The 25,810-nt window shown below is 35.4% G+C and overlaps 1 protein-coding gene and 1 long non-coding RNA gene across 2 annotated transcripts in view; one reads left to right on the top strand and one right to left on the bottom strand.

Annotated features, from left to right (window-relative positions):
• Positions 1-25,810, bottom strand: part of LOC128214345 (syntaxin-7-like) — a 40,203-nt gene that overhangs the window by 10,260 nt on the left and 4,133 nt on the right. The window contains exons 2-3 of the mRNA XM_052920766.1: positions 5,511-5,579; positions 4,088-4,157 (exon numbers count right to left, since the gene is read on the bottom strand). Coding sequence (XP_052776726.1) covers positions 4,088-4,157; positions 5,511-5,579 — 139 coding nt within the window. The remainder of the gene's footprint in view (positions 1-4,087; positions 4,158-5,510; positions 5,580-25,810) is intronic.
• LOC128214347 (uncharacterized) lies at positions 17,390-23,107 on the top strand. Its single transcript, XR_008257910.1, has 3 exons — positions 17,390-17,425; positions 22,624-22,685; positions 22,920-23,107. It is a non-coding gene; the product is annotated as an uncharacterized LOC128214347 (long non-coding RNA).

The following is a 25,810-nucleotide window of genomic DNA, read 5'->3' on the forward strand; positions in this document are numbered from 1 at the left end:
CTCGATTATTTAGAAACTATGTCTGCATGGAAGTTTACTCACAACTCTATATTAAGTAACTATGTCTGAATGGAATTTTACTCACAACTCGATTATTTAGCAACTATGTCTGAATGGAATTTTACTCACAACTCGATTATTTAGCAACTATGTCTGCATGGAAGTTTACTCACAGCTCTATATTTAGTAACTGTGTCTGCATAGAAGTTAACTCACAGCTCTATATTTAGTAACTATACCTGCATGGTAGTTTACTCACAGCTCTATATTTAGTAACTATGTCTGCATGGTATTTTACTCACAACTCGATTATTTAGCAACTATACCTGATGGTAGTTTACTTACAGCTCTATATTTAGTAACTATGTCTGCATGGTATTTTACTCACAGCTCTATATTTAGTAACTATGTCTGCATGGTATTTTACTCACAGCTCTATATTTAGTAACTGTGTCTGCATAGAAGTTAACTCACAACTCTATATTTAGTAACTATACCTGCATAGAAGTTAACTCACAGCTCTATATTAAGTAACTATACCTGCATGGAAGTTAACTCACAGCTCTATATTTAGTAACTATACCTGCATAGAAGTTAACTCACAGCTCTATATTCAGAAACTATACCTGCATGGAAGTTAACTCACAGCTCTATATTTAGTAACTATGTCTGCATGGAAGTTAACTCACAGCTCTATATTTAGTAACTGTGTCTGCATGGAAGTCTGCATGGTATTTTACTCACAGCTCTATATTTAGTAACTATGTCTGCATGGTATTTTACTCACAACTCGCTTATTTAGAAACTATGTCTGCATGGAAGTCTACCCACAACTCTATATTAGTAACTATGTCTGCATGGTATTTTACTCACAACTCTATTATTGAGCAACTATGTCTGCATGGAAGTTTACTCACAGCTCTATATTAAGTAACTATTTCTTTATGGTATTTTACTCACAGCTCTATATTTAGTAACTATGTCTGCATGGTATTTTACTCACAACTCTATTATTGAGCAACTATGTCTGCATGGAAGTTTACTCACAGCTCTATATTAAGTAACTATTTCTTTATGGTATTTTACTCACAGCTCTATATTTAGTAACTATGTCTGCATGGAAGTCTACCCACAACTCTATATGAAGTAACTATGTCTGCATGGTATTTTACTCACAACTCTATTATTGAGCAACTATGTCTGCATGGAAGTTTACTCACAGCTCTATATTTAGTAACTGTGTCTGCATGGAAGTCTACTCACAACTCTATATTAAGTAACTTTGTCTGCATGGTATTTTACTCACAACTCGATTATTTAGCAACTATGTCTGCAAGGAAGATTACTCACAGCTCTATATTTAGTAACTATACCTGCATGGTAGTTTACTCACAGCTCTATATTTAGTAACTATGTCTGCATGGTATTTTACTCACAACTCGATTATTTAGCAACTATGTCTGCATGGAAGTTTACTCACAGCTCTATATTTAGTAACTATGTCGGAATGGTATTTTACTCACAACTCGATTATTTAGAAACTATGTCTGCATGGAAGTTTACTCACAACTCTATATTAAGTAACTATGTCTGAATGGAATTTTACTCACAACTCGATTATTTAGCAACTATGTCTGAATGGAATTTTACTCACAACTCGATTATTTAGCAACTATGTCTGCATGGAAGTTTACTCACAGCTCTATATTTAGTAACTGTGTCTGCATAGAAGTTAACTCACAGCTCTATATTTAGTAACTATACCTGCATGGTAGTTTACTCACAGCTCTATATTTAGTAACTATGTCTGCATGGTATTTTACTCACAACTCGATTATTTAGCAACTATACCAGATGGTAGTTTACTTACAGCTCTATATTTAGTAACTATGTCTGCATGGTATTTTACTCACAGCTCTATATTTAGTAACTATGTCTGCATGGTATTTTACTCACAGCTCTATATTTAGTAACTGTGTCTGCATAGAAGTTAACTCACAACTCTATATTTAGTAACTATACCTGCATAGAAGTTAACTCACAGCTCTATATTAAGTAACTATACCTGCATGGAAGTTAACTCACAGCTCTATATTTAGTAACCATACCTGCATAGAAGTTAACTCACAGCTCTATATTTAGAAACTATACCTGCATGGAAGTTAACTCACAGCTCTATATTTAGTAACTATGTCTGCATGGAAGTTAACTCACAGCTCTATATTTAGTAACTGTGTCTGCATGGAAGTCTGCATGGTATTTTACTCACAGCTCTATATTTAGTAACTATGTCTGCATGGTATTTTACTCACAACTCGCTTATTTAGAAACTATGTCTGCATGGAAGTTTACTCACAGCTCTATATTTAGTAACTGTGTCTGCATGGAAGTTTACTCACAGCTCTATATTTAGTAACTATGTCTGCATGGTATTTTACTCACAACTCGATTATTTAGCAACTATGTCTGCATGCAAGTTTTCTCACAGCTCTATATTTAGTAACTATGTCTGCATCGAAGTTAACTCACAGCTCTATATTTAGTAACTGTGTCTGCATGGAAGTCTGCATGGTATTTTACTCACAGCTCTATATTTAGTAACTATGTCTGCATGGTATTTTACTCACAACTCGCTTATTTAGAAACTATGTCTGCATGGAAGTTTACTCACAGCTCTATATTTAGTAACTGTGTCTGCATGGAAGTTTACTCACAGCTCTATATTTAGTAACTATGTCTGCATGGTATTTTACTCACAACTCGATTATTTAGCAACTATGTCTGCATGCAAGTTTTCTCACAGCTCTATATTTAGTATATATACCTGCATGGTAGTTTACTCACAACTCTATATTAAGTAACTATGTCTGCATGGTATTTTACTCACAGCTCTATATTTAGTAACTATGTCTGCATGGTATTTTACTCACAGCTCTATATTTAGTAACTATACCTGCATGGTAGTTTACTCACAGCTCTATATTTAGTAACTATGTCTGCTTGGTAGTTTACTCACAGCTCTATATTTAGTAACTATGTCTGCATGTTATTTTACTCACAGCTCTATATTTAGTAACTATGTCTGCATGGTATTTTACTCACAACTCGATTATTTAGAAACTATCTCTGCATGGAAGTTTACTCACAGCTCTATATTTAGTAACTGTGTCTGCATAGAAGTTAACTCACAACTCTATATTTAGTAACTATACCTGCATGGAAGTTAACTCACAGCTCTATATTTAGTAACTATACCTGCATGGAAGTTAACTCACAGCTCTATATTTAGTAACTATACCTGCATAGAAGTTAACTCACAGCTCTATATTTAGTAACTATACCTGCATAGAAGTTAACACACAGCTCTATATTTAGTAACTATACCTGCATGGAAGTTAACTCACAGCTCTATATTTAGTAACTATGTCTGCATGGAAGTTAACTCACAGCTCTATATTTAGTAACTGTGTCTGCATGGAAGTCTGCATGGTATTTTACTCACAGCTCTATATTTAGTAACTATGTCTGCATGGTATTTTACTCACAACTCGCTTATTTAGAAACTATGTCTGCATGGAAGTTTACTCACAGCTCTATATTTAGTAACTGTGTCTGCAAGGAAGTTTACTCACTGCTCTATATTTAGTAACTATGTCTGCATGGTATTTTACAAACAACTCGATTATTTAGCAACTATATCTGCATGGAAGTTTACTCACAGCTCTATATTTAGTAACTGTGTCTGCATTGAAGTTAACTCACAGCTCTATATTTAGTATATATACCTGCATGGTAGTTTACTCACAGCTCTATATTTAGTAACTATGTCTGCATGGTATTTTACTCACAACTCTATATTTAGTAACTATGTCTGCATGGTATTTTTCTCACAACTCGATTATTTAAAAACTATGTCTGCATGGAAGTTTACTCACAGCTCTATTTTTAGAATAATTTCTGAATGAAATTTTACTCCCAACTCTATTTTTAGTAACTATGTCTGCATGGAAGTTTACTTACATATCTTTGCTAAGTTAACAATGTATTCATGGTAGTTATATATATATTTATATGATAATTAACTTACAGCTCTCTTCGTTTGTCCGGAATGTCTACTGACCGTTCCAAAGTCCCCAACACGGCCTTGATCTGCATAACTGGAAAAGTTAACAATAAACTAAATCATACAGAAAATATTAAGACTTAAATGGGGAGACATTCGAAGAGGAAGCACCGCTTTAATCATTCGTACTAATGTTAAAAGTGCATTCTCATAGATTGACCGTTTTGACAACTTCTTTTATTTTTGTCTTAGAATGAGCCAATTTCTGCGTAAATGTCTGGAAACTAGTCATACAAGACTGCTGACGAAAGACCAGATAGCTGTTTTTAATATTAACTTTCGAAAACTGATGTTCTATTGAAAAATGTCAAAACTGTCAACCTGAGAGCTTTAATACAATCATGTATACAAAGTACAAAGTTGTGACCTAAATATACTTCTTATATATATGAATCTAATATATATTCGAAAACTGTCATTTTGAGCTAAATAGTCAACAACATAAGTTTATTTTAAAGCTGCACTCTCACAGTTTGAACGTTTTGACAACTTATTTTTTTTTGTCTTGGAACGAGTCAAAATTTGCGAAATACCATGGAAAACAGTTATATATGTGTGGTGACATTTTTTATTTTTTTTTTCAATTCAAAAACTGATGTTTTATGCATTTTTCTGAAAACGTAACGGTTTAAGCCATAAAACATTAATTTTCGAACGGAAGTATGAAAATCTGCGATCTGAACTTTTGTCAGCAGTCTTATATCACTGGTTTGCAGATAGTTGTGCAAAAATTTGCTCATTCCAAGACAAAAAAAAAGTTGTCAAAACGGTAATTCTGTGAGAGAGCAACTTAAATATTTGTTTATGGCTTTTTAAAGAAACGTATTTTTTTTATATTTCTCTCTGAACAAAGGCCGCACGCTTGAACTAATATAACACTTAGAACAGAACAGGACAAAACTGACAGCTATACAGGACTTATTCAAGTGTACATATATATATATATGTCACGTTTCTAAACTTAAATACATTATATTATATAATAGACATTCATGAGAAAAAGAAATAGTTGATGTAAATTGAATACAAGATAATTGTTATGTTAACACTGGCAGTGATGGAAATTATCATAACTTTTATGCTATGTTGTATTATTAATAAATGAGTTTCGTATAACAAATGCTTCTTTATTAAATTTACAAACGTTCATTACTTCCTTTTTATCACATATGGTCAATAACTGGTGGAATTTGGATACAGATGAATTACCATAGTAAACTCGTTTTATATTTACGTAGCTGACGATAACATCGACATTTGAGGTGATATTCATCCTCTATGTCCCTGCTATTACAACATAAACAATAACGCTCTTTACGAGGTATATTATTAGATATAAGCCCAAATTTTACTCTGAAAATGACAATAACGTGCATGTCGTACTTACCGTTTCTAGAAATTTGCTCCAGATTCCGGCCAACGATCTGATCAGGTGTAAGGTCTGCCTGCTGATCAGCTGCAAAGATACTGAATGAGAGAAAAATGTCCGCTTCCTAAGGGCGTTTAGTTGCTAATAAACTATTTTTGGTTTTAAAATGGTTTCACGAACGGTGTATTTGTTGTGACTGTTTGAAATAAATGAAACTATAGTTTTGAAACTCTTAAAGCGGTTTCGTCGTTTCGTTATATCCGAAAACTAGCTCACTTAAAAAACAACATGGCGGACAGTAATCCAAAAAAAAAACCATTCGGAAATCCTCGGCCATTTTTATCGAAAACAACTTCGGATGTATGCCGGTAGATCAGTAGAAGTAGATCGTATAATTTTGAATTATATCATTAATTAAATGTAGTGTTTTAGCTAATATTTATTGATCAACGTTTAAATTGATTGCCATTAAAGTGTATTATTGCAAACAAAATTAAGATTCCCAAGAGTTTAGTCATAAAGTTTAACTGCTAAATTAAATTACTACCCGATGTACTTGCAGCGGACTTAAACAGTACCGTTTTCTGAGTCTGTAAACCGTCCATATACATCCGAGGTTGTTTTCGATAAAAATGGCCGAGGATTTCCGAAAACCAAATGACAACATGGCCGTCAGTAATCCAAGACATGTGCAAACGACCACCTGCGGTATCATGATTTTGTTGTTGAAGCTGTACACAAAACCATACAAATTTTATTTTCAGCAAAACTTTTGAAACAGGTTCTAAAGGGGCTGTACTCCGTATGATAAAATAGCGAAAACTAGGTTTACTGGGTATGTCTACCAGGTAGAATTTATTCCTTGGCTAGTCGATGTTATCACGTGATATTACCGAGGTAGGTGTATAGCTTAATTATATCACCCAATTAGAGTAAGCCGTGGTAGCTCAGTGGATACGACGCTGGACTGCAATTTTGGTGACACGGGTTCGAACCCGGTCTCCGACACATTTTTTATTTTTATTTTGGTACTTTCTTTCTACAATTATGATATCAAAGCGTAACACATTCTATTAAATAATTGTCCTGAGATTCGTTACAGAAAAAACTTTTTTTGGTGCAAATCTGGTGTACAGTCCCTTTAAAACGCCGAAACCCTTGAAACCAAAACTGAAACTAGTTTTGTATTAACAAATACGCCCTACATGTAAGCTTAAGTAGAGACTCGGTGTGGCAATAGATCTCTTGATATAGATAATACACCATCCAACCCGAATGTAGTTCTTTTCTATATGTATGACTCTATGACTATCATCTTGCAGAGTTTAGGTCAGGAGGAAGAAAATAATTATTGTATGCATTGTGCAATTAAGTGTCATGTTTAATATTAAGCACGTATTCGCGTAGTAGGATACATACCATATCAAAACTAATGTTTAAAGGGACTAGACACCAGATGGTCCCTTAATTGGCAAATACAAAATACAATATTTCATTAAAACAAGACTGGAATTGTCAATACGAGCTAGTTTGAGGCCGATCATTTTACATGATTGAAATAATACGGGCTTGAAGACAAACGCGAAGCGTTTGTCTGTACAAGCCCTCTTACGGTTTGTACGTGTATGCAAGGGACTACTTCTTTTTTGCCGGAGTGATAGGCATTAAAAAATTTGGGCGCCACTGAACCGTGAAAATGAGAACCAGAAAAGCTCGTCATACATTGTTCATATAAAGCGCGTGCATGCCGGCAAGCAAATTGTACATGTTTAGGGCGGGGTTTGACCTCCGTTAACCAATGAAAATCAATACGGAAATATCCGAGGTACATGTACAATCCACCTTCGGCACTTCCATAAAAGGAGTGGAGAACACATCTAATGAATACACGTCTAAAGAGTACTTCTTTTGACCGGAAATTATATTTCATAACTCTGCAATAATAATACAAAACGAACAGGGTTCGTCATAACAATTGTGTTTTTTTACCTCACATCTTAAAAAATACCGTTTAAACTGGATATCTAAATAATTAAGTTAAATGTTTTATGCGCATTTGACGACAGCTGATGTAAACAATGATTTGCATATAGGCACATTGCAGGTGCGCGTGACGTCTTCCTTCAATGTATCTATTATATTGAAACTTTCATCATGATGCAATAACGGATTTAACGTTGCTTTCACGGTGAGTTGTACTAAGAATTATACTTGTTATTGTAAAATCAATCGTTCATACGTTGCTGTTTGGAGACCATAATGACATAACGTTGGTTTTTACGGATAATGAACAAGCTAAGTTGATGCAATCGGTATCCAGATATGACCTTCAGGTCATGATTTATGACTCATAACTATACTGTACATGCCAAACTAACTGTTAACTGTGCGATTGTGTACTTCGTTTATTGTATTGTAAAATTAAAGTATTGAATAAAAATGTTAAAACTTAAGTAGTGAAAACTAAATAAAAAAACCCATTCCTTTTTCATTAAAAATCATTGTGCATGCTTATGGTAAACCTGAGAAGAAAAGTGAGCCTGGTGTGGGGCTCAGACTCACGACCGCAGAAATACTAGCACGGCGCTCTTGCCAACTGAGTTAAATGGGCAGCTAGTTTCAACTCACACAGACTAGACTCGTCCGCCCATTAAAGGGGCTGTTTCACAGATGATAAAATAGCGAAATAAATGAAAATTGTCGAAAAATATCATGAATTTGGCATCAATGTGTACAATGCATTGAAACTTACTTACTGAAGTATCACATAGTTTACAATTTATTTAAGTTCAGGAGATATTTCATATTTTTCCATTAAAAAAGATTACCAGGTAGAATTCATTCATTAAGCGTGATTAGCTTAGTCGGTGTCCTGAGATTCGTTACAGAAAAAAACTTTTTTTGGTGCTTTTAGATCTGTGACACAGTTCCGTTAACCATTTAGGCCGACATGTAGGCACTTCTGCTCTTTTACTGCTGCCACGATTGTGGGCAACTTCAGTGTACTTATGCCCAGTGAGGTGATTAAACACAACACCGCAGCCGGAACTCTATATAGCTATACTCAGAGCTAACTCAGCGGCTGGTCCTAACCCAAACACACTTCAACCCAGTTTAAAAATAAAAAAAATGGCAGAGTGGGGCAGATGACTCGCGAATACTTTAAGCGATAAAGATTTAAAAATGAAATTACAGAAAAAACACTTCAGCACAAATAATGAAATCGAATGTTTAGTAATTCATAATTTGTTTTAGAGGGGAGGGGAAACAACCATCAAATTTGGCATGTTTTACCTGGTTTCAACAAGCATTATAATGTGAGTATTATAGATTATGAACCCAGGGGAGGTTTCAGCATAAAAGGCAGTGTTTCTTTTTGCCAGAATTACATGATAACATGATAACACTAGAGCTACAGTGTCTTACTGGTGATTTTTTTACAAAGGTTTTCAGAAGGATACCTTTAGGCGAGATGAAATGTATTGACATGTCGTGCTTAAACTGGCACATATTTCCACATAGAATTTCTTTAAGTTAACCTCTTTTCAAAATTATTCAGCTGAAGGCATGTATAAGCATGCAACACAGTTTTAGACAAACTCTTTCCTACAAAGTAAAAAATGACAGTTAAGTTATTAATTATGTAAATGGGGTGGGTATGTAAAAGCAATGTAAATAAAACCTTTTTTCTCCTGCATATAATCAGAACGTGCGGGGTCATCAGTTCAGTACAAAAACAGTGGCGGTTTTTGCAATATTTTTCAGAAGTTTTTAACATGCATATAGGTGTGCAATTTACTCTTCCTAACAGCTGTTTTAACATGAGATAGAATATGGTAGATAAATATTTTCTTCTCAATTTGCTCTTAAAACACAGTCTATATGAATTACTAAAAAAGCAATATTGTTCGTGTAAAATTAACAAGACATTTACAATGCCAGCTCTAATATAATAAAGCATAGCCTGATAGGCATAGCAAAATTCAAAACATTTTTATTATATATGCTTTGTGGTGATTTATAGACATTTATAAACAATAAAAACAATCGTTCACTGTTTCAAACATATTGATATATTTTTACTGTTTGAAATTAAAGCCAGCTCTCAAATAGATATATTGAATGCCAGTGCTAAGAGGGCTGGGACACAATTTGAACAACTTTATTACCAAAATAATGTAACCTTTGTATACAAATTATAATTTGTTGCCCTACTTCAATAATTATAATTGAATGCCATTTTATACACTTTTAGGGTCTAAAATTAAATTATTATGTTTGTGATAGATGCAAAATATTTCAGTTCATTACTCTTAAAATATAGCTCTTTATTCTCACTCAGTGAAATTCATGTACATCAGGATTTTGCACTAAAACAAAACAAATTCACTATATTCTTTCTTTAAGTTATCCCACATAGGTTATGGCATGGTACCATCCTCTTTATTTAGATTGTCAGAAAATGTGAATGCATCTCAGTAGCTCAGTTGGTGAAGAACTCGCCCTGTTAGCAAAGGGGTCCCGGGTTCCAGCCCTGCAATTGTTGTACATTTTTCTGTCCCAATTGTACTTCAATGGATAGATCAAATTCTAACAATAAATAATGACAATTTAGCAGGTGGAGCTATGATCCTATTCATGTCATGTATTTTCATTTCTCAGTGATTGAATTTAAAGCTGCACTCCCACAGATTTACCGTTTTTACATTTTATTTTATTTTGCCTTGGAAAGAGCAAATTTTTGTGTAAATATCTGCAAACCAATGAATGATAAAAGATTGCTGAAAAAAGATCTGATTGCAGATTTTTATATTTCCTTTAAATTATGCACCAGTCAATTGTACCCACGCCCCCCTCCCCCCATGTCCGGGGGTATACCGGGGAAAAGGGCCGTGTTTTTACTTTCCAGGTGGTCCCAAAGGGCCGGGTGACCGCTGTGGTTTTGTCTTAGCGCTAAATTTAGCGGAGATTGGGCCTTATATTCAGCCTCTGGGGTGCGGGGGGCATTTGGCCGGGGTTTTACCACCAGTTTGTTCCCGCAGGGCGGGAATTATACCCGGGGTTGCATGGGTGGACCGAAAGTCAAAGTCCCCGCTATTGCCCGGACCTGGGAGGGCGTGGTTACAATTGACTGGTGCATTAATGTTTTATGTTTTTAAACCGTTACTAACGGTTTAAGAAAAATGAATAAAAAATCATTTTTTTTGAAAATTTATAAGATATAAATATCTGCGATCAAATTTTTTGTCAGCAGTCTTATATAACTTGTTTCCATGCATTTACACAAAAATTGGCTCGTTAAAAGACAAAAATAAGAAAGTTATCAAAACGTTAAATCTGTGGGAGTGCAACTTTAAGGGACACCAGATTGTACAGTTGTACAGTTGCAAGAAAAAAGAAATAGTGAAAACCTTTGCTAATGGCGCAATGCTTCTTTCGCTGTTTTTTTTTGTGGTTTACCAATTTAAAATTAACTGTGTTGGTGTACCATATAAATACATGTTGATTTAAAAATATTGTCAGTATATGAGTCTGTTCTTATCAAGTCACTTTTACATGCTAAATATTCACAATATGAACTGGGATGTAATATATTTGCTGATTTTTGGACCATCTGATGTCTAGCCCTTTCATAAACCATCTAGCTGCCAATGTGAGTTTTAGATACATATTGGACAGTTTCATTGGAATTTATTTGACCCATTCCCAAAGCAAAATATAAGTAGTTTTTCCCAATCTTCAGAAAAAAATCCCAATCAAAAGTCTAAAACAAAAAAAATCTTTTTTTTTTAGAAAGTCTTTTAATCTTTTAAGATGTACTGGATCATTTTCAACATCCTTATAAATTATGTGATGTAAAGTTTTTTGATAATTGTACTCGGAAATCATTGATTTTCATCACATTCAGATATATCTGTATGAAATATTATCTGTCATGATTGATTTATTGCAATAGATATTTACACCCAAGGATTAATATTTTAGCCATTTTGGTTCTATTAAAGGGAATTAAACTAATATAAAATCATTTCCTAATTCGCAGGAGACTAGACAGTTTTTTCTTTTAACAGTTAAATTTCCCAATTTCAGCATTTTCACGATGCAAAATTATCCAAAATGTCTAGGGTCTTTTTCTCAAATTGGGCAGAAAAAGCCCTGTTACTTAATAATGTTTTAGGAAAAATGTAATTCAAGGGACATTTTCATACACTTGAGATCTGTTTTTGCAATGATACAGAAATCAGCTGATTCTTTCATCTAATACAAAAATAAAATAATGTCTAGACTGTCAAATGTGAGGTTGCATTTGTAAACTTCGTCTTTGTTTAGGAAATCTGTGAATATAACTTTCACCACCCAGAACAATAGTATCAATATAATACACCAGTCAATTGTAACCACGCCCCCCCTCCCCCCAGGTCCAGGGGTATACCGGGGACTGCCGGGGAAAAGGGCCGTGTTTTTACTCTGCAGGTGGCCCCGCAGGGCCGGGTGACCACGGTGGTTTTGTCATAGCGCCAAATTAAGCCGAGATTGGACCTTATATAGAGTCTCTGGGGTGCGGGGGCATTTGGCCGGGGTTTAACCATCAGTTCGTCACCGCCCTGCGAGGATTTTACCCGGGGTTGGCTGGACCAAAAGTCAAGTCCAGGCTATTCCCCGGACCTGGGGGGGGGGCGTGGTTACAATTGACTGGTGCATAAGAAGTAAAAATTATCTAGTTACTATTTCCTCATGTCAGGGACAATTCAATTAAAAAAATTATGGAAAAAAGCTGTTAAATACTATCATGTTGTTGTTTTTTCTAACTTTTAATAATATTTATTTCCTGTGGTCGGTCGGTTTGTCGGGCGGTCTGTTGCAACTTTGTCCAGAGCATATGTTAAAAACTACTGGATAGAATTGGATTAAACTTCATACAATGGTACAGCATAATGAGAGAAAATGCTGTGTACAATAACCATAACTCTATTCTTACTTATTACTGAGTTATTGCCCTTTGTTACTTTTTTTGTCTGGAGTATAACTTAAAAAGTACTGGATGGAATTCATTGGAACTTCATACAATGGTAAAGCACAATAAGAGGAAGTGCAGTGTTCAAGAACCATAACTCTACATTAGCTAATTACTGAGTTATTGCCCTTTATTTGTTTTTTTTGCTGTCAATTTTTTTTCCAGACATTAACTTGCAAACTACTATATGGAATTTAATAAAACTTCATACAGTGATAGATCATAATGAGAGGAAGTGCAGTGTACAGGAACCTGGATTCTATTTCAGCTAATTACAGAGTTACTGCCCTTTGTTACTTTTTCTTGTCCCGAGCATAACTTGAAAACTATTGGATGGAATTTAATAAAACTTCATACAGTGATAGATCATAATGAGAGGAAGTGCAGTGTATAGGAACCGCAATACTATTTCAGCCAATTACAGAGTTATTGCCCTTTGTTACCCTTTTCTTGTCCGGAGCATAACTTGAAATCTACCAGATGGAATGTAATAAAACTTTATATGGTACAGCACAATGAGAAGGAGTTCAGTGTACATGAATCATTACACTATTTTAGCAAATTACAATGACAATAGTCTATAAAATAAAGTTGTCATTTATAGTTTGGCTTTCCAAATAGTTGACTGCACAGTGCCGGATGAATGCGGTGGTTTTGTCTTTGCGCAAAATATAGCGGGGAACGGGCCTACCAAGAGTCCCTGGGGTGCGGGGGCATTTGGCAGGGATTTTACCATTTGTTCGTCCCCGCAGGGCGGAGATTTTAGCCGGGGTTGGCTTGACTGGAAGTCAAAGTCCCTGCTATTTCCCGGACCGGGGGGGGGGGGTGTTACAATTTACTGGTGCATAAATGCCAGCTTCACCAACCCAACTCAAAGCCTTTAGTGAATGTGTTTTTGAAAATATGATTTTTAGTAATTACATCAACCAGGTATAGTGGACATTTTTAGTAATCCAATTCCTAATAACTTATTATTGAATCTTTTAATTTTATCTTTTCTGTTTGTTTCATTCCTAAATAACATTGTTTCATGCTGGTTGTAAATTATTTCCGGTCACGGCCATGAGATTATATCATTTTCTATTGAAACAACAACCTCTGCATGTTTGTCAATTTTGTGAAACTATTTTGTTTGCTTTTTTATAAATTTCAGGTTTTTGACTTATCCCTCAATACTTCTTAATACATTTCAACATTCTGTAAAAGCACAAATGTATTGGTTCTTTTTTATAGCCACCTGGTTGCTGAAGCTCGAGAGGACCTTTATGGACAAAAAATCCTGTTCAAGATAGTTCTGTCTGGAATTCCATACCTCCTCCAGAGAATGGAAAATGTCTTCAAGTAAGAAGAGATTCTAAGCAAGTGCATTTCTGACTCCTCCAAAATGCTTCTTTGTAGTCAATTACCTTGGAGTTGTTTAATACCGGTACTCATTGCAAAATATTCAAACATAATATATTTCATCTATTTTGTCTTGATCTTTTGATCCTTCAAATTACACTATGACTATCAATAGGTGACTATATCAACGTTATGAATGTTGACGTCATTTCCTGTTCATTATATACATACAACCTGATGAAGGCCGAATGGCCGAAACGTTGTTTCATAAATTAATAATTTGTGTTGAAGTTGAAATTTATGACAACATAAAGAATTGAGTATGCCTCAAATGATTGTTAACTGGTTTACCTTCACAGTAGTAGTTAGTACTCAGGGTTCTCAATAAGTTTCGGTTGAACCGTCTCAAATAGTGAAGTAACCGACCAGCTTCTACTTATTCTACTGAAAATTCATTTAGTTTTCCAAATTTGAACTGGCCCTATTGCCATTTGAAATGTCCATTTTGGCATGCAGCCGGTTCTTATTGAGAACACTGAGTACTTTTATTCTGTTAAAAACATTGCATTTATGTTATTTGCAGATTCTGATGTGCCAGCAGCCTGAAGTGGTCAAACAATTTGAAACTGGATGCAGCACAGAATCCCATATTTCAAGAGAATGCAGATGTTAGTCACCCCTGTCAAACTTGTTTGTGTGTGAATAATACAAAATGTGACATTTACAGCAAATATGTAATAATTGAGTAACGTATAGACAATTGCAAAACTCTGTTCTGTTAATTTGTGCCATATTTAGCATTTAAACATTTAAGATCCAGCTGTCAGTACAGAAAACATTGTGCTTTTGAGAACACTGAATTTTATCAACATAATTTGACACTGTACATATTGCAAGCATTGTTTTCAGATAAATCTATATAAATTAATAGTAGATAACTGTAGCCTTAATTTGTGCATATTAACATATGTGAATAGTTTAATAGCCTTATGATGTAATTCTGTATAAATTATGTAATATAATCATTTTAATTGTTTCAATTGTTTTCATATATAAATGGTTTTGGAACTGAAATTTGGTCTTGCTCTATTGGCTGGTACACTCAACAAATATAAAAAATATATGAAATAGTGCTTTGTGAGCTCAGCTGACAGTTTTTCACTGAGTTCTTATTTGGGTGTGTTCCAACAATATCACTGACTTGATTATTTTTATTGTATATTCTATATAGGTGATAAATTTAGAATATATTTTCAGCTCTGTTGAATGAACTTGATTGTAATTGCAATTTATCATTTCTTTTTAGATCACCCTGTGGGTTAAACATTATGTGAGGGTTAGAAGTCATTTGTTTGTAATTACACCTTGATAAGTTTAAACTTTAATATACTGGGTCTTGAAAGTCCCATGATATGAGCAATTGGTTTCGACTATTTTCATGCTTCATTTAGAATAAACCTCATAAGAGGTCATAACATATTAGGCCTTTAAAAGTTGGAAAATTTTAACATTAATTTATTCACACAATTTTATTTCCCACCAGATGTAAAAAACAACAACCTTTTTATAAAAAAGCAAGACAAAAAGGTCACTGTTGGTGATCTGTAAAGAATACATGTTTTGCTGCATATTTAACTGTCACAGGTCTTTTGGTTTATACCTGATTTTAGCAAAGCTGTTTACCATATTCATTAATTGAAATTTAGATAATTTTGATCATTAGACATGATGTTTGTCAGATTTGTCATTGCAAACACAAATTATTTTAAAGTTTATTGAAAGCATCGTTTAGATAATTCTGTAATTAAAGCAGAATTGTATTTGCCCTTAAAATCTAAACAACACATTAGTTCATAATTAACATTTTGCAACTTTTTTGGCGGGGGTGGGGTGTATGTTTTTGTAACAAACAAAAAAGAATATATTCTGTATTCTCACTGAGATATTTTGCAGACAATTTGCCAGAGCTGCTTGGCTACATATTGTTCATATACAATCATAATTATTAGTAATTGATTAAATGTTTTACCATCATATTTAAGTCCATACTCCGAAAAGCGGCGGAATTGTCGAGCGCGCTGTCTCTGTGACAGCTCTTGTTTTTATTTATTTTCTGTTTGTAACATATTCCTCAAATGCGTTTGTGTACTTGATCTCAAATGCATAGTAGCTTTATTTAAGTTAATTAAGAAGAATAACTCTAAACTTCATATAAAATATAAAGTAATGCATTATATATAATGTTTACACTATTATTGAAGACTGTTGCATATACACTAAATAAATTGCTAACAGCAACAGAACTGCTTGTTATTTAAAAAGTTTTATTAACATATACAAAAAACCGTATCCCTTTTACTCCTAGTATGTTTCACTTAGGCATTAAGTAAACTTAATGTGTCCGGCAATAACACTTCAAGCCCGTAGAGGCAGCGCCTTAGTTCATATTATTTTGTCACCGTCTCAGCTGCGTTTGCCCCTTTAAAAATAGCGCATAATGGTTTCCCAGTTTATAGTGTGTATATTTAGCATAAGTAAGTTACGTGAGTATTACTGATACATATACCAACGCTATTTTTTAATTAACTGGGATTTACGTGTTCGACAAACCCAGTAAATTTTGAATTGGAAAAATACGTAAAAACTTCGAAAGATACATGTGTCGAAAGCAATGTGATACAGCAGTAATTAAGATTCAATGCGTTGTACTCAACGATATCATTTTGGTCTAAGTTTTGACAACTGTCTTTATTTCTTGCAATCGTATCATCTGGTTCTAGTCCCTTTAAAGTCAACGTAAACTTAATTTTCTCAGCTCATACCTAGATACCCGTAATTTCAACTGTGGAAGACTAACCCACGACTTCGACTTATTAATAAATTGGAAATGAATCCAATTGATAAAAACTACACCAAACACTCATATTCATACAGGTAGTTATATAGTTTATATGATTAACTATATATCTGCGAAATGTTACGAAGTAAGTAGCCAGTAATGGCTATCCAGCACACAACGCACCCAGTGACCCCTTCTTATTCTATATAAATGATGCAATCGGGTACGAAGTCAATTTTCGAGCTCAGTCAAGCGCGACGTGATCTCTCCGCTTATGATATGGTTGTGGATGTGGGACCATTGTTTATCATTCATATTAACTGTTGAATCTACATGTAGGCGATCGATATGTATGTTAACCCGTTGTTTTTCAGTACTCTTTTTTCAGTAATGTACAGTCTAATATAAACAATTTTGGGATTCCGCGTTAATGTCAACACACTTCCAACAGCATTACTATATAATGTAAAGCATCATATTAACACATTTGGGCTTTAAGTACAACAACCTTTCCACAGCAGAACTATATTTGTAACAGATTTAAGACGGAATCAATCGTATACTATTATCATTGTGTCTTTACACCTGTATTGTAATACCCTTGTTTACACTGTGTAATATGCGGGATCCCAAATCTGTATTCAATAACCATGACGTAATATGTGCGCCAAATCATTTATTTCGAGTACAGACAAAATTCGACTCGTGTTTAATTGCTGCTTATGGGATAAAATAAAGGTAAGGTCTTTTTTTTTAATTGACTGTCATTTCTACTATAAATTGATTACATATTAGTAGACACATATACATTCAGGTCTAAGCGATTGCTAGTTGAGTAGAATAACTGAAGTATCTTTTGAATCTCCCTCTTGCTGGTAGAAAAGTACGCCATTGGTCGTACATAATGTTACGTATAGAAAACCGTTTTGTTGGTTTTGTGGTATGTGTATAGTATTATTATATTAGAAGCAACCTTATTTCAATGGATAGTTTCATAAAATTTACAACCCTGCTTGTTCGACTGTTTGCATTTTTTTTAAAGTGTAATATCATTAAACATGATACGAATTAAGCCAAAATGTAGAAATTATGTTGTAATCCATGGCCTGCATTTGTCAACACAGGTTGTAAAAATTCGTTGTTTTACATATCGCATTTAAACTTTTTCCCTATAACTAGTAATGTGAACATACTTTGTTACACCAGTTTTTAACGTTTATAGTATTTAAAAATCGTTACCAGCACCAGGTAAACCCAGTTCATCATTTTAATAATAAGTATTTCAACGCCTTGTTAACTTGATAAAAACAAGGTTCAACTTATTAAGTGTTTACATATATATATATATATATGGAACATATCTGTAAATAGGAATAAAACATACCACGTCAGTTCTTAGTTCGTCTGAAAATGTATTTATACCAGTAATAAACGCAAGAGAAAAAACAACCACATTAATTACTGGTAATATACGCTCCCAATTATTCCTACATATCCGTATTAAGAGGACAATATTGTATGTCTTGAAATGGTCGAAATCACTTCAATCTTTTACGCAAAGCAACAGATAATTTTAGTGTATTAAATTTGTTGTTCAGTTTATCATTATTAACACAGAATATCCCAGGATTTATTTCTAATATTCCCCATTTTCACCGGCCTTTTTCTAACATGTTATAGTCGGAATACAGGTAAACTTATTTAAACTATGTTATTGTTAGCCGATATGCTTAAATCGCATAGTTGTGCGACTGAGTCATATATATTGAACGTGCTTGGTTGAATAAAACTAGGCCAATATTATACTTTAACCAGTTACTTTAGGGCTTTAAAATGGCGCAAAATTTGAATGGTTTCGTGATATTGAAACTTAAAAAGCGAAATGTGATTATACATATTAATCTTGTAAGCGTGCAATTATGTGTCCATCCAAACATTTAATGAAATGTGATCTACCTTGATTACCTAATGCTTCATTAATTTAATTCAAACGTTCGTTTGGTTGTTAATGTGTGGTTTAATTGTATTTCAGTCATTAGATACTAAGGTCATTGTATGACTCACGTGCAGTAAAAAAGTATATTTATCCAGTTCAAAAGCACATTGGTGCGCTATAATTTGAAACTATTTGTCCTGTTTCGCATTATGAAAGGCTCTTTTTAAGAAAACTAAATGAACGTTTAATAAAGCAAAACCAAAACTTCTTTCAATTTTAGTGAATATTTTAATGGTCAGTACTATTTAGATACATTGTAATAAAATAAATATGCACTGGTAAAATGCAAGTCGTCTGAGCAAAAAGACAGTTTACTGATTGAGGTTTCAAAAGTTAATAAATAAAAAATATAACTAATATGAGGTTTACATATTTTTATTTACAAACACTTAAAATGGTAAACACAAATACTCCTAAATAAAGTTTTGACAACATTATTTTTTTACATACATTAAAAGTATGATATCATACAGCTTATTTACAAAATGTTAGTACACACGCTGCATTCACTTGTATGATTTTTACAGTTATTTCATAATTGTATAGTACAGCCAACATGGAGCTATACGAACTAAATTGTTAAAATGACACATGTTTATATTCAATGCTAATGACACAAGACAGTTACAGTAACTGAACCGGCATTATTCAATGTCACTAGCATTTATCCAGCTATTAAACTTTTTTGGGTAATACATCCACTTCACAAAATATTGTTTAGTACGTCCTTTGCCTCGGCGTTTTAACACTTTTTCCACTTTCCATGTCTGATCTGTATCCACGTGTACTTTTTGTAACTCACTTTCATAAAACGTTCCTTAAATATCATCGCCCTGCAGATCTTGTAGTATGTAGATTGGTAGTATGCCTCTGTGGTACCGTGTATGTACGCGAAATACATCTCCTGAATACGTCTGATCGTAAGCTCGAGTAAACGCGGTTTTCAGATGACTGATGCGTACGTAGGTCCCGACTTTAAATTTAAACGGCTTCAGTTTCGGCGATGATTGCTTCCCTTTGGGGTTTTGTGCAAAGTATGTAGCTAATCTCACTTCTTCCTGGTTATTGTTTTTGACGTCGGCGGGTCGCATAGCAATGGTTCTATGATAGGTATTGTTGTAACTATCGGCGATGTCTTGCAATACGGGAAGATAATTGTAATTGTCTTTGTGAGTAAAGTAGCGGTACAGTTTCTGTTTGATGGTCAAAATAGCTCGCTCCGACGTAGAGGCCTTGGTTTCGTTCTGTGTTGGAAAGTAATGCACGTCGAACTTGCGCATGAGGTCCTGAACAAGTTTTGCTTTAAACTCTTGTCCTGAAAGCGAATTATTAGTATTTGAATAAACACCATTTAAATATGAACTATTTACATAGTTTAAACGAACAAATGTTTTTTATATTAACTTAAATACACATATATATTTGAACTAAAATGTACCTTTATCCGTAATTAGTTTTGCTGGATCTCGACCAGACTGTTCAAATATGTCTGCAAACGCATCTGCGACTTCCCGACCCGTTTTCTGTCGTAAAGGGCGTAACCACACGTACTTGTGTCAATGTGTCAATCACCAGCAAAATGTACTTGTAGGCGTCGTTCCATTTTTCAAACTTGACCATATCGATGACTTCGGCCATCCACACATCGTCTTTTCCCACGCTAATAACATGATTTCGTTGAAAGCGCCGTCGCACGGGTTTGTGAAGACTGTACGATTCTTGGTCATGCAAAAATTTCCGAATTCTGTGCATTCCAAGTGTGTATTTGCCTTCTCGTTGCACCACTTTGAACAGTTTTTGAGGTCCCGCAAAACTTGCAGCGTGTGACGGATCGTAGTAGATAGTCTTTAAATACTCTTCCCAAGGAGCCATGACTGAATCCGTCCAAACCCTATGTACAAAAGAAGTTATAAGTTTCCAGTTCATATATTTATTGTTCATCGCTATCACTACTTTCGTCGTCATTCTCGTCTCCGCTGTCATCTGATTGCTCGAATAAGTCTTGAAACTCGTGCTTATCTTTCCGAAGGACTCTTTTTACTGCAGAAGGCAAACTAACGCCGCTTTGTCGTAGTTTATCGATTTGCTCCACTATAAATCTATGGGACGCATTTGTCAGCAACGGCAGCCAGTACACTTCCAAAAGACGCTGATAACTTTCAAAGAAAAGTTTTCCTTTAAACGACTGTGTACGTTCCGAAGCCATTCCATACGAATCTTCTTCATTATGTCCGTCATCGATGTACTGATCGTATACCTTGTTAAATTTATCTTTGTTTTGTTTTTGAGCAATTTCCCATAGATGTATAAAACCATCGTTTCCTTCTATATCCTCTTTCTGTTCGTTTTCGCTATCTTCTTTCGTCCTGGTTCTTTTTGCGGGCGGTTCCCTGCTTTCTGGACACCAACCACTTTTGACGTGTCGTTGCACGTCGTGCGTAGTATCAAATAGTGCTCCACAATCATCACAATTTTGCCCCTTTTCAGCCATCGTATTTTCGTTATCCGATGTTTCTGCGATGTGATCTGTTTCAACTCCGATTGAAGAATGATAAGGTACGGGTGTTCTATCTACATTTATACCCTCTTCTGGGGTCACGTGACTCACGGTTTGAACTGTTCTGTCCTGTTCAGCCAAGAAAATGTCACATTTTAATCTTTGGTCCTCGTGCGTAAATGGATTCAAATCTACCAAGAGATATCCGTACGGGAATTTTATGGCTTTTGCAAACGCTTTCATAAACTTTTCCGTTTGCCCGGGGTACATTTGACGAGCCAAAGTCAACACCGATTGGCGGTCTACAGGATTATTAAATAGTACCAAATAATGACAATTTCTTCTCTGTGTCGGGTACTTGTTACCAAACAAGTTCTGATTGATGGAAATCACTGATAACGATCTATGATGGGACCCCTCCGTAAATAGATCTGTTATACGTTTATCTTTGCCAGCTTCAGAAAACAGGTCGTCCAAAATGAGTAAATTGTTGATTCTGGGATAAAAAAGTCATAATCTTCCAGGTCCGCTGGGATTCCTTGAACAAATTCCACTCTCGGTAGCACAATCCTTTGGATGATTTAATACAGCGGTTGCCATCTCTTGTAAAGCCAAACTATTCTCTGCACACTAGGCTTCATCCAAGTGTTATGATGTTGCAGCAAAGTTTTTACAAATGTTGTCTTCCCACATGCTGAAATAAAACAGGGATGTTGTATAAATTTAACTTTTCAGTACTAAAACCCATTAGTACATATCAATACCAAATATATATATGAAGACAAATACCTGTGGGTCCCGAAATCATCATAGTAGATGGATGTTGAAACGCCATATTCGGAACAATCGTATTATCTCCTGGCTGCTGTAATGCTTTTGACGCTCCTGGGTATACATCCGGTGATCCCGAATGCGCTCTATTTGGTGCTCCCTGCGGCATCGGCGATGGCGGCGGCGGCGGTGGTGGCGGTGGCGGCGGCGGTGATGGTGGCGGCGGCGGCGGTATTGGTGGCGGCGGCGGCGGTGATGGTGGCGGCGGCTGCGGTGATGTTGGCGGCGGCGGCGGATGCGCTTTACTCCCCTTAGGATACGATTTAATAATTTCCCCGTGTATGTTTCTTCGATGTCTTAGCATCACATCTTTTCTCGAAAAGTCACGATGACAATCTTTACATCGTGTAGAGTACATGTTGGTCGGTCTCCTGTTAGCTCACAAATGAGTCACCGTTACTTGAAATAGGTTCTATATACATATTTTCTGCAATCAGTCTAGCAAGACGTTGTAGACACATATACCAATCAAAATAGTATGTTATACCACCATTGACCAATCATTACACCTCTTAATTCACCAATCAAATTCCTCGAATAACAAGTGTGTGCGCATGCGCACAATTATGATTTAAATACGTATGTACTTATACTCAATTTTTCATTTTGCAGAGAGAACGCCAACATCGTCGGATTAAACGTGAAGTGAAAGACATTTGGCATAACGAGAAAAGGTAATTGTTTAGCTTATCTTTAGTCACGCCTGGCTTTTTTTGTAGTCTCGCCTGGCTTTTTGTAGTCTCGCCTGGCTTGTTTTATTGTCTCGCCTGATCAAGCTGCCTTTTCAAAAAGATAATTGTATATTCATATGGAAAGCATGACTGGAGTCTGTTTTTTCATAATTATATATATACAATGAATTCTTTATCATAAGGAGATCGCTTATTTCCAATTCAATTTACTTTCAGTCCACGATCATGGCTTACGAATGTGAGGTGTGTGATGCAAGTTTCCCTCGACTGAGCCAGCTAATGCAGCACAGGCGCACTGAGAATCACAGGCCAAAATATACTTGTCCAAGTTGCAAGAAAAGTTTCACCAGAAAGAATAACTTGGAACAACACATGAAAAAACATGAAGACGAAAATAATCACCATTGTCCGGAGTGTCTTCGTGTATTCACAAAAAGAGATGCTCTTGATGAGCATTTCATGCAACACGAAAGCCAGAGTGGTGGAGGTAGAAAAAGGACGGAGCAGATACTAATGCCAGTCATAAGAAACAAAAATTAACAGCAAAGGACGATGCGAAGGAATACTATCGGATGGATAAGATCAGTGAAAAAAGAATAGAAAAGTTCAACTCGACCGCATCGTATTACAAAATATCAATCAAAGATATGGAGATCAGGGAACTTCCAAATATTATCAAAACTTTAAAACAAATTTTCCAGTCAATTATTGACAGTATCGCAGGCAAAATACCATCTACCGATAAAGTGAGAATTACAATGGATGATCCGCATTTGGACTTTCCTATCGTTCTTTCATTTATGAGAAGGTCTGAACTTACAGTCGACAGACTTATGTCAGAAATAGAGAGGGTGCTTCAGTCGTATGAACAATTTGTGCTTGATGAAACATTTTGGCTGGAACTCGTTCATGTACATTTACCTACTGGAAGTGGAACTCATGGCAAGCCTTATGTGGACATATCAAAGATGTTAAAAAATAAAGGTAGTGTCATTCAGATTAGAAATATCGATGACCTTTGTTGTGCACGCGCACTAGTTACAGCAATAGCACGTATAGAAAAACACCTCAGTGGGATAACATACGCCAAGGGCGTCATGCGCAAAAACAACTGGCAATTAACTTACACGACAATGCTGGAGTACCTTTACAACGCTGCGGTATTGAAGAGATGAAACAATTTCAAGCAGTACTTCCAAGTTATAAGATCATTGTTTTGTCGAAGGAACACTTTAACGCTATTATCTATGAAGGACAGGAAGACGGCATACCTATTTACTTGTATTCTCACAATGAACACTATGATGTTATCACAACAGTCGCAGGTTTTCTGAATAGAAGTTACTTTTGCGTTCAATGTAAAAAGGGTTACAGTAACAAAGAGCAACATGCCTGCAACAATCATTGCGTTCACTGTCATCTTATACACGAGGACGACTCTGTGCACTGGGAATATTGTGGTGACTGCAATCGATATTTCATCAACGAAACATGCTTTTTAATGCACAAGCAAAATCATGATACTGGAACATCAACTTGCTGTCTGTATTACAAATGTAGAGATTGCGGACAAGCAATAAATATGCGGAAGCATAAGAATCCTCACATGTGTAATGAAACATACTGTAAAACATGCAAAGACTTGTGGAAGAAGATCACCAGTGTTTTATGCAGCCAGTGGAAGAGGATGAACATAAGACCACAACTGATAGAACAAAAACAAAGGATACCAAATATATATTTTTTTACTTTGAGTGTACACAAGATCAGCAGCTCCAGTGCGAGAAAGGATATCTTTCAGGCGTTAACGGGAAGTGCGGTAACTGTAGAAAAACAATTTGTGGTTCCTTTGAACATCGGCCTAACTTATGCGTCGTACAAAGGGTATGCACTCAGTGCCTGGACAGTAACTTATCGATCGATTCAGAGTGTGATCATTGTGGAAAAAATGAACTAGTTTTCAAAGGAGAGAAGACCACCCAGCAGTTTTGTCAATGGCTATTCTCTGAGGAAAATGTTGGTGCTACCGTCATTTGTCATAACTTCAAGGGCTATGACAGCTATCCAGTTCTACAATACTTACATGACAATGCCATTCTTCCTGAGGTCATTACCAATGGAACGAAATTTATGTCCATTAAAGTTCCTGTATGTAAGATGCGCTTCATAGATTCCATAAACTTCATTCCAATGGCATTAGCGGATATGCCTAAAGCATTTGGAATCACAGAATTAGCAAAGGGCTATTTTCCACATCTATTCAATCGACAAGAAAATCAAACCAACACTCTGACAAAGTTACCAGACCTAAAGTACTACTACCCAGCTGGTATGAAAATAGACAAACGATTGGAGTTCCTTGCTTGGTATGACAATCACAAAAACGACGCGTTTGATTTTCAATATGAACTGTTAAAATACTGTCGATCAGATGTGGACATTCTGAGGAAATGCTGCCTGAAGTTTCGAGAATTGTTTCAGGAAATAACACAAAAGAATGAAGTTCCTGGCATAGATCCGTTTGAAAAATGTTTGACCATTGCATCGGCATGTAATTTGGTGTTCAGACGAAATTTTCTGGAGCACGAAAGTATTGGCATTATTCCAACACACGGTTACAGGCCTGAAGAGAAACAGTGTGTTTTAGCATACAAATGGCTGGCTTACCTTGCATACCAAAAAGATGTGTACATACAGCATGGTCGAAATGTCGGTGAAAAACAAATAGGCCCTTACAAAGTTGACGGTTACTACGACACTGAAGAAGGAGAGAAAGTTGCTTTAGAAATGAATGGTTGCTTTTGGCACGGTTGCAACCGTTGCTTTAAAAGTAACACCATCAATCCCGTGAATGAAATGACAATGGGCGATCTGTATGCTAGAACATTGGACAGACAACAGTATATAGAGTCCCTGGGATATACGTACGTGTCGAAGTGGGAATGCGATTTTAAAAAGGAAATACAGGATACCCCTGGTTTGCAAGAATTCATAAGATCTGTGAATATAGTGACCCCACTGAAGCCGCGAGATGCGTTTTACGGTGGAAGAACAGAAGGATTCAAATTGTACGAAGAAGCGTCAAATGACCAAGAAATAAACTATTA

Source organism: Mya arenaria, chromosome 13 (genome assembly GCF_026914265.1).
Source record: "Mya arenaria isolate MELC-2E11 chromosome 13, ASM2691426v1".
In the NCBI taxonomy this organism is placed as follows: Eukaryota; Metazoa; Mollusca; class Bivalvia; order Myida; family Myidae; genus Mya; species Mya arenaria.